Below are 13,000 nucleotides of genomic sequence, written 5' to 3'. Positions count from 1 at the left end.
AATAGCCCATACACAGGCCATAAAGATGCCAAATTAGTCTGGAAGGACAGAGTGGGGAGCTTTTATTGACCTTAAAAGGGAAGGAAACATAGTCGGCGCAAACCCCCCACCCCCCCTCCCGTTTGTTGCCCACCCTCCCTCCTCCCCCCTGGCCTACCCGTCCCGCTGGGCAAATGCCCCTAACTTGTTACTCCCTGGACTGGACCTGCGCAGAAGGGTAAGTAATAAGTTAGGGGCATTTGCCCAGCGGGACGGGTAGGCCAGGGGGGAGGAGGGAGGGGGGGCAACACAGGGGAGGGGGGGTGGGGGGTTTGCGCCGACTAGGTTTCCTTCCCCTTTAAGAAACAAGGGGAAGGTTGGCCCTGACCCTAACTCCTCAACACAGTGATTCCCAACCAGTAGCTTGCGAGCAACATGTTGCCTCAAAACAGGTGCTTATTTTTTTAATTCTTGGCTTGGAGGCAAGTTTTGGTTGTAGGTATACTGCCAAACAGTTGGCTGTCAGTCCACGTAGGAGCTACCAAATCACCAGCCCTTAATTGGCACCTAAAGGAACTTTTTCCATTCTTACGGTGCTCTTCAACTTTTTTTATCATTTGAATGTGGCTCACGGGTAAAAAAAAAGTTGGGGAACCCTGCTTTAGAAGCACAGTTACGTGTGTGCAACCAATCACAGCTCTTGTCCTCAGACAAAGAAAGATGCATTGTATTAGTTCCCAGTCAGCTCTGGTGAGATGCTGGCTTCTACTAGACAGGGATTGGTTGGCTTCCAGCAAGTGCAACGTCTCGGGAAAGCAGCCATGGCATATGGAACAGTTGGCTAAGGTTGGATGGATAGCTTCCTTATGGCATCCTACCCTATTTTTGACACAAATAATGGTAGTGTATTTCTGAACAGAACAGTACATTTATGTTTTGCCAAGTAGGGAAACAAAGTAGATATGGTGGAACCTTGTTGCTCCTAGAACGATACTGCCCAACCTTGCCATATTTTACTGAAAAAAATGTGGAAAAAAAACAAGTGAAGCTGGAATATTATGGACTGACTAGGTGTATAACATAGAGGTATTCCAGATGCCAGGGCTGCAGGGGACGGGTGTGTGTGTGGGGGGTATTTGCAAGCGAAATATACATAGAATGAAGATAAAGTTCAAACATAAAAAGACTCAATAAATAACCCCTAGTAGCCAATCAGCAGCTGGCTTTCATTGATCTAGTGCAGTTGAATAGTGAAAGCACACTTCTGATTGGTTGCTACAGGGTTACTGAACTGTTTAAAACACGTTCATATTTTTCAAAAGGAAAAGGTAGAAATGTATCTATAGTCAGAAGACAGTATTAAAGGCAAAATAAACCAACACATGCACAGATTTTTTTTTGGTGAATTTCTAACAAGTTTTGCGGTCAACAGTTCAAGAGGTCTGTCCGTATCTCCTTAAAGGCAAAGTTCTGTTGTGTGCATGAAATGGCAAAAGCAACACACTACTATATACTGGGAACACATTATACAAACAAGTTCTTACAGGTCTCACCCACCCATAATTCTAGTTTTATGCATGACGTTGTAGAACTGAATCAGTAAAGGCACAACACACGTAGATACACAGAACACCACACGCAAACTGATTGTTACAAGCTCCTCCAATCATTATACTTGTTGCTTCTGGGGAAGTGCCAGACGCAGTGTTCCCTGGAGAAGGTATGTCTAGCCCACAACTGCTCTTGACTTCCAGCATTACACCCAGTAAACCGCTTAGTAAAAGATGTTTAAAAAATATCCATTTTCTTCCAATCATTCCAATGATTGTAGCGGTCTCATCCAACTACGGGTCGGTAGTCTGAAATTCCCTTATTCTCGCAAGCTAATGGCACACTCTGGAGCTAATTGATTAAAATGTAAGATTGTGTTTTTTTCTGCATTCTACTCTTCATAGAATTTGAGTTTATCAATCTTAACTTTTTGAGAAATGTCTAACGAAAGAAAACGGAAAAAATTTGAATGATCACATCAGCATCTAAAAGCTGACGAGCTTCAGTAGAAATCAGTGGGTGGTATTTTTCTTTTTCCCAAAAATCCCAGCTACTTTAACATTTTAAAATTGAAATATAAAAATTTAATGTAACATTTTTACATTTTTTGATTGTTAAACTGGAGTTTGGAAAACTGCATTTGAAAATAATTTGAGACAGTTTTTTGTTATAATTTTCTTGATTCACTGAAAAAAGCACAATCCTGAATTTTATAAAATTGGACGCTGCTCACATTAACTGGAATCCACATCTGTAACCACTGTTACAGGCAGCTGGCATTCACATAAACGCCAGTCACGTGAATGCCAGTCCAGTCAGTTTCCCTGCCATAAGTCTAAGAGAACAAAGAACTAGGGATGCACAGAATCCAGGATTCGGTTCGGGATTCGGATTTGGCCGAATATGGCAGCTGGGGAGGGAAACCATGTGAAAGTAAAGTACCGTATATACTAGAGTATAAGCCGAGGTACCTAATTTTACCTCCAAAAACTGGGAAAGCTTATTGACTCGAGTATAAGCCTAGGGTGAGAAATGCAGCAGCTTCTGATAAGTTTCAATCAAAAAATTGAGGTTTTCTGCTCCAATTGGAGGTGCCGGCGTCTCGTTTTTGGATGCCGGCGAATATTCTTGGAGACTATTCTTGGACGCTGGCGACTATTCTTAGACGCCGGCGACCGTTTTTGCGCTTGACCCGAGTATAAGCCGAAGTAGAGTTTTTCAGCATATTTTGGGGGCTGAAAAACTCGGCTTATACTCGAGTATATACGGTAAGTAAAATGTTTCCCCTTTCCACCCCTAATGCAAATTAGGATTCGGTTCGGTTCCTAATCTTTCGCGAAGGATTCTGGGTTCGGCCGAATCCAAAATAGTATATTTGTTGCATCCCTCAAAGAACCACTGAGGTTTTCTTCTTTAAAAATACAAACTTGATCACCCGTCGGGAAACGGCACAGCAGCATTTTGCCTTGTATAAAAAAATATGAAAAAATTAAAAAAAGGGCATATGATAGCAGTGACGCATAATCTCTTGGTGCTGTAGGGTCTTTAAAGCAATAACAGCTAGTGCTAGCTCTAAACTCAGCAAGATGCTGGAATGAATAAGATGGCCACACAAATAAAGTGAGATATATGCGATTACAAAGTGGCTAGAACTTGACCCGAATCTAGTTACATAAAGATTCCTCATGATTTCAGGTGTAAATAAAAAAAAGGTTCTTTGTGATGAAATTGTCACTTTAAGAATAAAGGCTGGTTGACAGGTCTGTTCGATAAATCCTATGTTGAAAGCGTTCCTTGAAAAAAAAAAGAATAATGGTGAAAAAACAAAAACCTTCGTTGATTTCCATGCAAAAGCCCTTGTGACGTCAGACACAGAGCTCACCCTGTCTTATACCTCCTGGTGTAATATCTGTAGCACGCCAGCTCGATCAGCTCAAGTCCACCAAAAATCTTCTCCTGTAGGACAAAAAGGACAGTAACCACCAGGAAGTACCATCGCACCAGGCTGTACAGGTACAAGAGTACAATCATAGCTATGGGAAACAGCGTCCAGTACAGCAGTGATGCCAACTTTATTAGGTGCACACGGAACTCGGACTTGCACGGTGGGATTCTACTGCGCCTGGTGGCATCAAAGTATCTCTCTCCTTGGTAGAAGGCACGTAGGCGATCTTCCTTCTCCTTCCATCTCTCCTGGCACCAGAGCTGAAGCTCCTCTTTAGAGACGGGCACGCTACTGACGGGGTATCGGCAGACATGGAAGTGGATTTCCTTGGGGAAGTTTCCGTTTAAGATATGTTTCTCGGTCTGAGGAATGTTGTGGGGGTAGGCCACAGTGATGTCATGGATAGCGTCTAGGTTGTTACCTGAAAGGGGAAATGGAAATAAATTTAAACACATTAATATTTTGTTTCTCCATGGGCCATTTTGGGGAAAGACATGTCTTGAAGTGGATAAGATTTCACTGGTGATTAGAAAAGATACAGTATGTCACATTTTTTACTTTTTTGGAGCAGTATCTGCTATTTATAAAGAACTGGGTTTAAAGAAATATGCTCAAGGGTGTTATGTAGTGTGATCATTTAACAGCCCTTGGCTGACTCTCGAGATGCTGCTGTTACTTAGATTGGGCAGATGTGTGGTATGGGAGCAAGAATTGGGGTGGATCATGGGGTGGATCAGGGGCCTCACTTGGTAGGCCTGGGAAGAAATGTTGAGAAATTATATATTTACCAGCCCCAGCATTAGCTGGTACTGTAGTTGCTGAGCCAGTAACATACCTGCCTGGTGGTAACCCTAGTTGGCAAAAACTTAAAGTGGACCTGTCACCCAGACACAAAAAGCTGTATAATAAAAGTCCTTTTCAAATTAAACATGAAATCCAAATTCTTTTTTTTATTAAAGCATTCATAGCTGTTGTAAACTCATTTAAAAATCTCAGCTGTCAATCAAATATTGTCTGCCCCTCCTCTATGCCTTAGGCATAGAGGCGGGACAAGCAATTACTTTCGCTTTCCATTCAGCACTTTCTAGATGTCACTGTTTTTCCCACATTCCCCCAGTTCTCTTAACCAGTTGATTGTGTAGCCAGGGCATGGGGATGGACATCAGGTCCCCCATTCTGGTGCACAAACAAGATTCTGAGATGATGCAAGGCTTGTCTTAATAACAGTGTCCCCAAAATGGCTCCTATCAGCTTGCTGTATTTAGAAGTTCCCAGACTAATGGAAAAAAGATTCAAATAATTTATATTGTGTAATTAAAGTTCATTTTGCTTGACTAACATGATAAAATAGTATTTGGATTATTTTTTTTGGGTGACGGTGATCCTTTAAATCACACAAATTAGCAGTACTCCACCTACACTACATTTTTAAATAAATACCCCATTTGTGCATACTAAATCAGTCATGGTGTCTTGGTAAAACCCCCCAAAAATATTGTTAGATGGAGGGTACTGGCTTATAGAAAACAAAAACCCAGTGGTACAAGGCAAATGTTTATATTTGAGATTCCACGGTCAGAGGCCAATATTATTTGCAAACAAATAACACAGCAAACAATTCAGCTGCTGCATGAACAACACACGCTTGCTTTCTGTATGTGAGAAAAGTCCCAAGACTATATTGACCCCAGAAATTAACATATTTTTGGAACAAATTCTGCAGTTTTAAAATGATTAAATATATCTTTCTACTCCAAACTTCAAGTACAATAAGAGTATTGTAAAGATTTCTGGAAATCACCTGAAATCTTGAAGTTTATGTTATCTCACACATGTTCATACTGAATACGAAGAGAAAATATTATAAATATGAATGCCAGGGGGGGCTTACAACAGTTTGCATATGTTTACCCTACCCGTAGAGACATGAAAATATACAAATAGACAAATAATTGTCTTCAGTGTCGGACTGGCCCATCAGGATACCCAGTGGGCCCAGATGCCAGTGGGCCCTCTTGGTTCTAACCATTTGGCCTATTTCATGGTCATTCCAAATTTCTTTAAGAGGCTTAATAACGGAAGATTAGAGTATAGTATGTAGAGATAAAAGACTAGAAAAATAAAGAGGTTGAGTGAGGAGAGGAGGAATAATAGTTTGGAAAGTGGGCCATGGTCTAAGGTTTTCTGGTGGTCCTCTGGCATCCCAGTCCGACACTGATTGTCTTGACTTAAACAATAGCTGCTGCAAACACAATACACGGTCAGCATTTAATGCATAGTAAAACCTCTTAACAGTAAGATTTTCACAGAAAGTTTTATATTTTTGAAAAGAATACATTCTCAAGAATGTGAATTGGAAATGTTTCTATTTCAATAGAAAAAAACCTTTTTTTTTTACAGTTTACATGAAACTTGTAAAAATTGCCTTAAATCCATGTGTTCAGAATAATAGCAGTCTGACATCACTAACCTGATCAATTACTATTTCTTCATGGCAAATACTCTACTACACCTACTAGTAAATTAATAGAAAACCAACAGAGCTAAGAGTAATGATATGCATTCATGTCATTGAAGCATCCATTAAGGCTTGTTCAAAATAATAGCAGTGAGGAGGTTGATTAGTGAGCTCATTCATTCTGTGATAAAACAGGGGTTAATTCTGGCCTTTATTTAAAGGGATTTTTTTTTTTAAACACATCAGTTAATAGTGCTACTCCAGCAGAATTCTGCACTGAAATCCATTTCTCAAAAGAGCAAACAGATTTTTTTATATTCCATTTTGAAATCTGACATGGGGCTAGACATTTTGTCAATTTCCCAGCTGCCCCTGGTCATGTGACTTGTGCCTGCACTTTAGGAGAGAAATGCTTTCTGGCAGGCTGCTGTTTTTCCTTCTCAATGTAACTGAATGTGTCTCAGTGGGACATGGGTTTTTACTATTGAGTGTTGTTCTTAGATCTACCAGGCAGCTGTTATCTTGTGTTAGGGAGCTGCTATCTGGTTACCTTCCCATTGTTCTTTTGTTTGGCTGCTGGGGGGGGGAGGGAGGGGGGTGATATCACTCCAACTTGCAGTACAGCAGTAAAGAGTGATTGAAGTTTATCAGAGCACAAGTCACATGACTTGGGGCAGCTGGGAAATTGACAATATGTCTAGCCCCATGTCAGATTTCAAAATTGAATATAAAAAAATCTGTTTGCTCTTTTGAGAAATGGATTTCAGTGCAGAATTCTGCTGGAACAGCACAATAACTGGTTCATTTTGAAAAAAAATTTTTCCCCATGACAGAAATCCCTTTAAGGAAGGAAGGAGCAAATGTTGTGCTGCTGGTTATAGTACATTTCTCTATGAAAATTTAAATAAAACGCCTCATTCCAGACATTGTTCAGAAGAACAACGTACTTTGATTAAAAAGAAGTGCCGAAAATGATGCTCAGCTAAAATGATCTCAAATGCTTTAAAATGGCAACCAAAACCTAAAAGACGTGGAAAAAAACAGTAAACTGCTATTCAAAATGGATAGAGGAATAACCAAAATGGCAAAGACTCAGCCAATGATCAGCTCCAGGTAGATGAAAGAAGGAGTAAAGTTACGTGTGATACTGTTACAATTAGAAGGTGCCCATGTGAAGCCAAGCTATCGGCAAGAAGCCCCCTCAAAGTCCCATTGTTGAAAAAAAAAAAAAAAAAAAAAAGACGTGCTGAAGAGCTTACAATTTGCCAAAGAACACATTGACTGGCCTAAAGAGAAATGGTGCAACATTTTGTGGACTGATGAAAACAAGATTGTTCTTTTTGGGTCTAGGGGCCACAGACAGTTTGTCAGACGACCCCCAAACATGATGATATGGAGATGTTTCTCATACTATGGTGTTGGGCCTATTTATCACATACCAGGGATCATGGATCAGTTTCAATACATCAAAATACTTGAAGAGCTCATGTTGCCTTATGCTGAAGAGGAAATGCCCTTGAAATGGGGGTTTCAACAAAATGACCCCAAACACACCAGTAAATGAGCAACATCTTGGTTCCAGACCAACAAGATTGACTTCATGGAGTGGCCCAATCCTCGGACCTTAATCCAATAGAAAACTTGTGGGGTGACATAAAAATGGAGGCAAAATTAAGAAATGCAGAAGAATTGTGGAATGTAAGAGGTTGTTGGAAGTTGGTGGACTCCATGTAACAAGGATTTGCAGCAGTTCTCAGAAACACTGATTATACAACTAAATATTAGTTCAGTGATTCAAAGGAAAGCAAAATCTTGAAACGTTCAGTTTATACAGTGAATGTCTGAGTTTGTAAAGAAGAATAAAGACACAGCCTAATATTCCATTTTCTTCACTTTCTGTAAAGGAATAAGATAAATGTGATGCATTTTTCTTCATGTTTTGATTTGGAATAGAATGTGCAGTGTTCCCAACACACACACACAGGTATGGGATCCGTTATCCAGAATGCTCTGAATTACGGAAAGGCCGTCTTCCCATATTTATCCAAATAATCTCTATTTTTAATATCGCTTTCCTTTTTCTCTATAATGATAAAAAAAACCAGTACCATGTATTTGATCAAAACTAAGATTTAAATAATCCGTATTGCAAGTAGAACAGCATATTGGGTTTATTTAACGTTTACATGATTTTCTAGTAGAATTATGGAAAGACGTTCCAAATTACGGAAATATTCAGATCCATTATCCGGAAAGCACCAGGTCCCGAGCATTCTGGATAACAGGTCCCATACCTTAACTGACAAATTAAAAATGTCAAGATTGCTTGATTGCTTTCAGATTCAAGTATTTTATTCTGCTTGTATTTTAAGTTCCATTAGAGCGCTAAGAAGGTGGTGTAAAATGTTGTGTAAACTGTGATGCTGGCTATTATGTAAATGAAATCCGTTTTCCGTCAGATTGTTAAATTTAGCTATATGTTTGCATAAAGTGATTAGTGGGCTTTATAAATATTCATGTTTATCATGGCGCCCAATAGTGTTAAAGTGACAGTGTAAATTGTATTCCAACACTTTTTTTTTACACACAGTGTTATAAATATGCCTCTGCACAATTCTAAATTTTCACCATAAACCCTAACTGGAATATATTCCCCTATTCAGCCCCGGAGTGAGGCTCAGTTGATAAAGGTCTAAATTCACCTAGGAAATTGAGTTGATTTGTGCTGAATATTTCTCTCTTTATCCCCTCAAGCTGATAAGCAGCAGGTAAATGAAATGCACAAAGTAAATATGTTGAGGCCTATTCACAATGAATAATGGTGCTGAAAAATGTAGTGGCCAGACGTGCCGCTCATTATTTCATGTACCATTGGCCTTAGAGCAGGGCAGCAGGGCTAATGTGTAGTCATGGGGGCAGCCATTCAAGCACAGGATACACAGTAGATAACAGATAAGTACTACTATAGTTTATATAAACAAGCTGCTGTGTAGCCATGGGGGCCGCCATTCAAGCACAGGATACACAGTAGATAACAGATAAGTACTATTATAGTTTATATAAACAAGCTGCTGTGTAGCCATGGGGGCCGCCATTCAAGCACAGGATACACAGTAGATAACAGATAAGTACTACTATAGTTTATATAAACAAGCTGCTGTGTAGCCATGGGGACAGCCATTCAAGCACAGGATACACAGTAGATAACAGATAAGTACTACTATAGTTTATATAAACAAGCTGCTGTGTAGCCATGGGGGCAGCCATTCAAGCACAGGATACACAGTAGATAACAGATAAATTGTTTAGAATTACATTGTATAATACAGAGCTTATCTGTTCAAGCACAGGATACACAGTAGATAACAGATAAGTACTACTATAGTTTATATAAACAAGCTGCTGTGTAGCCATGGGGGCAGCCATTCAAGCACAGGATACACAGTAGATAACAGATAAGTACTACTATAGTTTATATAAACAAGCTGCTGTGTAGCCATGGGGGCAGCCATTCAAGCACAGGATACACAGTAGATAACAGATAAGTACTACTATAGTTTATATAAACAAACTGCTGTGTAGTCATGGGGGCAGCCATTCAAGCACAGGATACACAGTAGATAACAGATAAGTACTACTATAGTTTATATAAACAAGCTGCTGTGTAGCCATGGGGGCGGCCATCCAAGCACAGGATACACAGTAGATAACAGATAAGTACTACTATAGTTTATATAAACAAGCTGCTGTGTAGCCATGGGGGCCGCCATTCAAGCACAGGATACACAGCAGATAACAGATAAGTACTACTATAGTTTATATAAACAAGCTGCTGTGTAGCCATGGGGGCCGCCATTCAAGCACAGGATACACAGTAGATAACAGATAAGTACTACTATAGTTTATATAAACAAGCTGCTGTGTAGCCATGGGGACAGCCATTCAAGCACAGGATACACAGTAGATAACAGATAAGTACTACTATAGTTTATATAAACAAGCTGCTGTGTAGCCATGGGGGGCAGCCATTCAATCACAGGATACACAGTAGATAACAGATAAGTACTACTATAGTTTATATAAACAAGCTGCTGTGTAGCCATGGGGGCAGCCATTCAAGCACAGGATACACAGTAGATAACAGATAAATTGTTTAGAATTACATTGTATAATACAGAGCTTATCTGTTGTGTATTCTTGTGTTTCCTGTGTACTTTTTCTATCTATATAACAGAACATTCTGTCCCAGTGGTTGCACAGATCCTATCTGATCCCTATTGTAAGCAGCAGTCCTGCCCTGCTTTATGGCTGAGAATTCTGTCCCAGTGGCACCGCTCCAGCAGACAAACATTGCATGTATCTTTTATAAGCCTCGACAAAATGACAAACCATTTTATTCAGACTGGAAATGGATATGCAGCAGTTGTGCACTAAGAATATCAGGTTATATTCTCATCCAACAAATACAATGGCGCCAGGGAGGCAGTAACATAACTAAAGGATTGAGAATGATTTTCACAGAGAGTCGATGAGTTTGGGGCAAATTATAATGAGCCCTTGAAGGTTGCGGATAGTGAATCCCAGTCATATGTGAATATTATATGAAAGCTGTTACATCTCTTTCAGTAAAAATGATCCAAGTGGCCGATTTCCGACAAGCTGTGCGGCGGCTCCTGAGAGGATCAATTTGTCTTTTTTGTGTGTGATTATTTACAGCAATACAGCGCGCTGGATCCAATCTCTGCAACTAATAGGTTTAAATGTTCTTCAAATCGCTTTCGATGCCGCCCATTAGTTAAGCCCATTGCAATGGACGTTGTCATCCAGAGCCTGAGCGGAGGCAATTTCGGAATTATGTGCCTGATATGTGCTACAAGCATCAACAGCCAATCAATTCCACAGGCCAAATTTAAAGCCCAGAGTTTATATTTTGTGTTTAGTGGAATGAAAAAAATCGATTATTCAACATGATTAATGGGCATCAACACGGCAAGGTTCAACATGGCACATAGCAAGAGACTATGGATTACCAGTCTGGACTGGAACAGACGGAGGTTCTGCTGTGTCAAAGCTTTGTGTTTTCCTTAGTGAAAGCTTCTATTTGTGGGTTTAAAGGGACACTGTCATGGTAATAGGTCCTCATTAATACAGGAACAATGTCATATTATATATTCTCTATATATTTCAAATTATGGAAAGCCTATGCTATAGTTTCAGGGATACCAAAGACAGAAATAGGCACAGATCCCAAATATCCATCTAACTGGCCTTCAGGCTGGGCCCCCTTAGCTCATAACAATGTTACAGATATATAGAAACATTGGGGTGTCACCCTGCTATAGTTCCAGGGGTACCCAGGGTACAAATAAGCACTCACCCCAAATCTCCCCCTAACTGGCCTTCAGACTGGGCCCCCTTAGCTCATAACAAGGTTACAGATATATAGAAACATTGGGGTAACAGTCACCCTGCTATAGTTTCAGGGGTACCCAGGGTACAAATAAACACTCACCCCAAATCTCCCCCTAACTGGCCTTCAGACTGGGCCCCCTTAGCTCATAACAAGGTTACAGATATATAGAAACATTGGGGTAACAGTCACCCTGCTATAGTTTCAGGGGTACCCAGGGTACAAATAAACACTCACCCCAAATCTCCCCCTAACTGGCCTTCAGACTGGGCCCCCTTAGCTCATAACAAGGTTACAGATATATAGAAACATTGGGGTAACAGTCTCAGGAGTATCCAGGGTAAAAGAAAGCACTAACACCAAATCTCATGTTACTATGTGTGGATACTGTTCCTGCCCTGGTGGTGGGAATTCTGAGCAGTTTAGAGCCTTAGGGTAAGGCCAGACGAGGAAATTCGGGGAGGTTTAGTCGCCTGGCGACTAATCGCCATGTCTTTTGCGTGACTATCTCCCCGAACTGCCTCAGCGTTTTTCCCCATAGGCTACAGCGCAAGTCGCCTGCGCTAATGCACACGCGGCGATGCGTTTTCAATAGTCGCCCAAAGTTGCCTCAGCAGATAAATGGTGGGATGGGAATGTAAGGGGCAGAAAACATGATTTATTTTATTAATATTAGTATTTTATGTAATATACACTGATCCACTGACATATGAACTGGAGCATTTGTGGGAAATGTATTTATGTATTGGAGATTTGCTCACACACATAGTCCGGTATGAACCATACAACCCGCCCATTCATTTGACCCTATGGGGGAAGAAAGATGTGCACATACCAGGTGATCTATGGCGCACAATGTTAATATGGCAGCGATTGGTGCGCCAAATTAATGCACTCAAGTGGTTAATGGAGTTTCATTATTGAAGCCAATGAATGTGCAATGATACCTTGTGCTTGTGGGTTAAAAATATCAAGATCTCAGAATTACATACATTCACAGATCTTCAGCCGGACTTATTGTTGCATTGCGCTCATTACAAATCTGCACATCAGTCAAAGGGCAAGGCAATTGTACAGACCGGGTGGCTTTAAACTATAAAAAACAGACATTTTTGATGTTACGGAGGTATGAAAATTTGGGATAGAAAATCCTGACACCTAAAGATGCACTGTATGTGCATTTGCTCTTTAGCATCAGCGGGACACTGGCACAATGCAGAGTTCATCTCCAACCTGCCACTCGGCAGCCATTAATCAAGGTGTCCATCTCTGTCTGACGTAAAAGTGGCCCCCGGCCGACGTGACTTAATCCTCAATCCTGCAATCCTCCCACTGTAGAGGGTTTCACTGGGGAGGAGGAGTGGGCAATGGCATTTCTATTAAACAGCTGAAAAGAAAAGAGAAGAATCTGCTCCTCCGACTGGAATGACTGACGTTGGGAACCCATTGGCCTTCCCGTGCTCAACCAAATTGCAGATGAATCTTCAAAGCAGCCACTCGGCCTAAGTGCAAAGACAGAAAATTGCCTTTGTTAAGCGGCTGGACCCAGAGATGTAAATGGAATCCGAGAGCGTCTGGCTATAAATAGTCGTGGGAAATGGCCCAGACACTGGATGCAGAGCGGTTTGTCTTGGTGAAAGATAGTCACTAGTAGGTA

General features: G+C 40.7%; 1 protein-coding gene across 4 annotated transcripts in view; it reads right to left on the bottom strand.

Annotated features, from left to right (window-relative positions):
• Nucleotides 1-2,779: 2,779 nt before the first annotated feature.
• Nucleotides 2,780-13,000, bottom strand: part of LOC108717675 (lysocardiolipin acyltransferase 1) — an 88,901-nt gene continuing 78,680 nt past the window's right edge. For all 4 annotated transcript variants that reach the window (XM_041564222.1, XM_018264917.2, XM_018264918.2 and 1 more), the window contains one exon: nucleotides 2,780-3,896. In XM_041564222.1, coding sequence (XP_041420156.1) covers nucleotides 3,409-3,896 — 488 coding nt within the window. In that variant the 3' untranslated portion in view covers nucleotides 2,780-3,408. The remainder of the gene's footprint in view (nucleotides 3,897-13,000) is intronic.

Source organism: Xenopus laevis, chromosome 5S (assembly GCF_017654675.1).
Source record: "Xenopus laevis strain J_2021 chromosome 5S, Xenopus_laevis_v10.1, whole genome shotgun sequence".
Classification (NCBI taxonomy): Eukaryota; Metazoa; Chordata; class Amphibia; order Anura; family Pipidae; genus Xenopus; species Xenopus laevis.
Note: the sequence above shows the minus strand (reverse complement) of the source record. Positions and strands in the feature narration are given on the sequence as shown.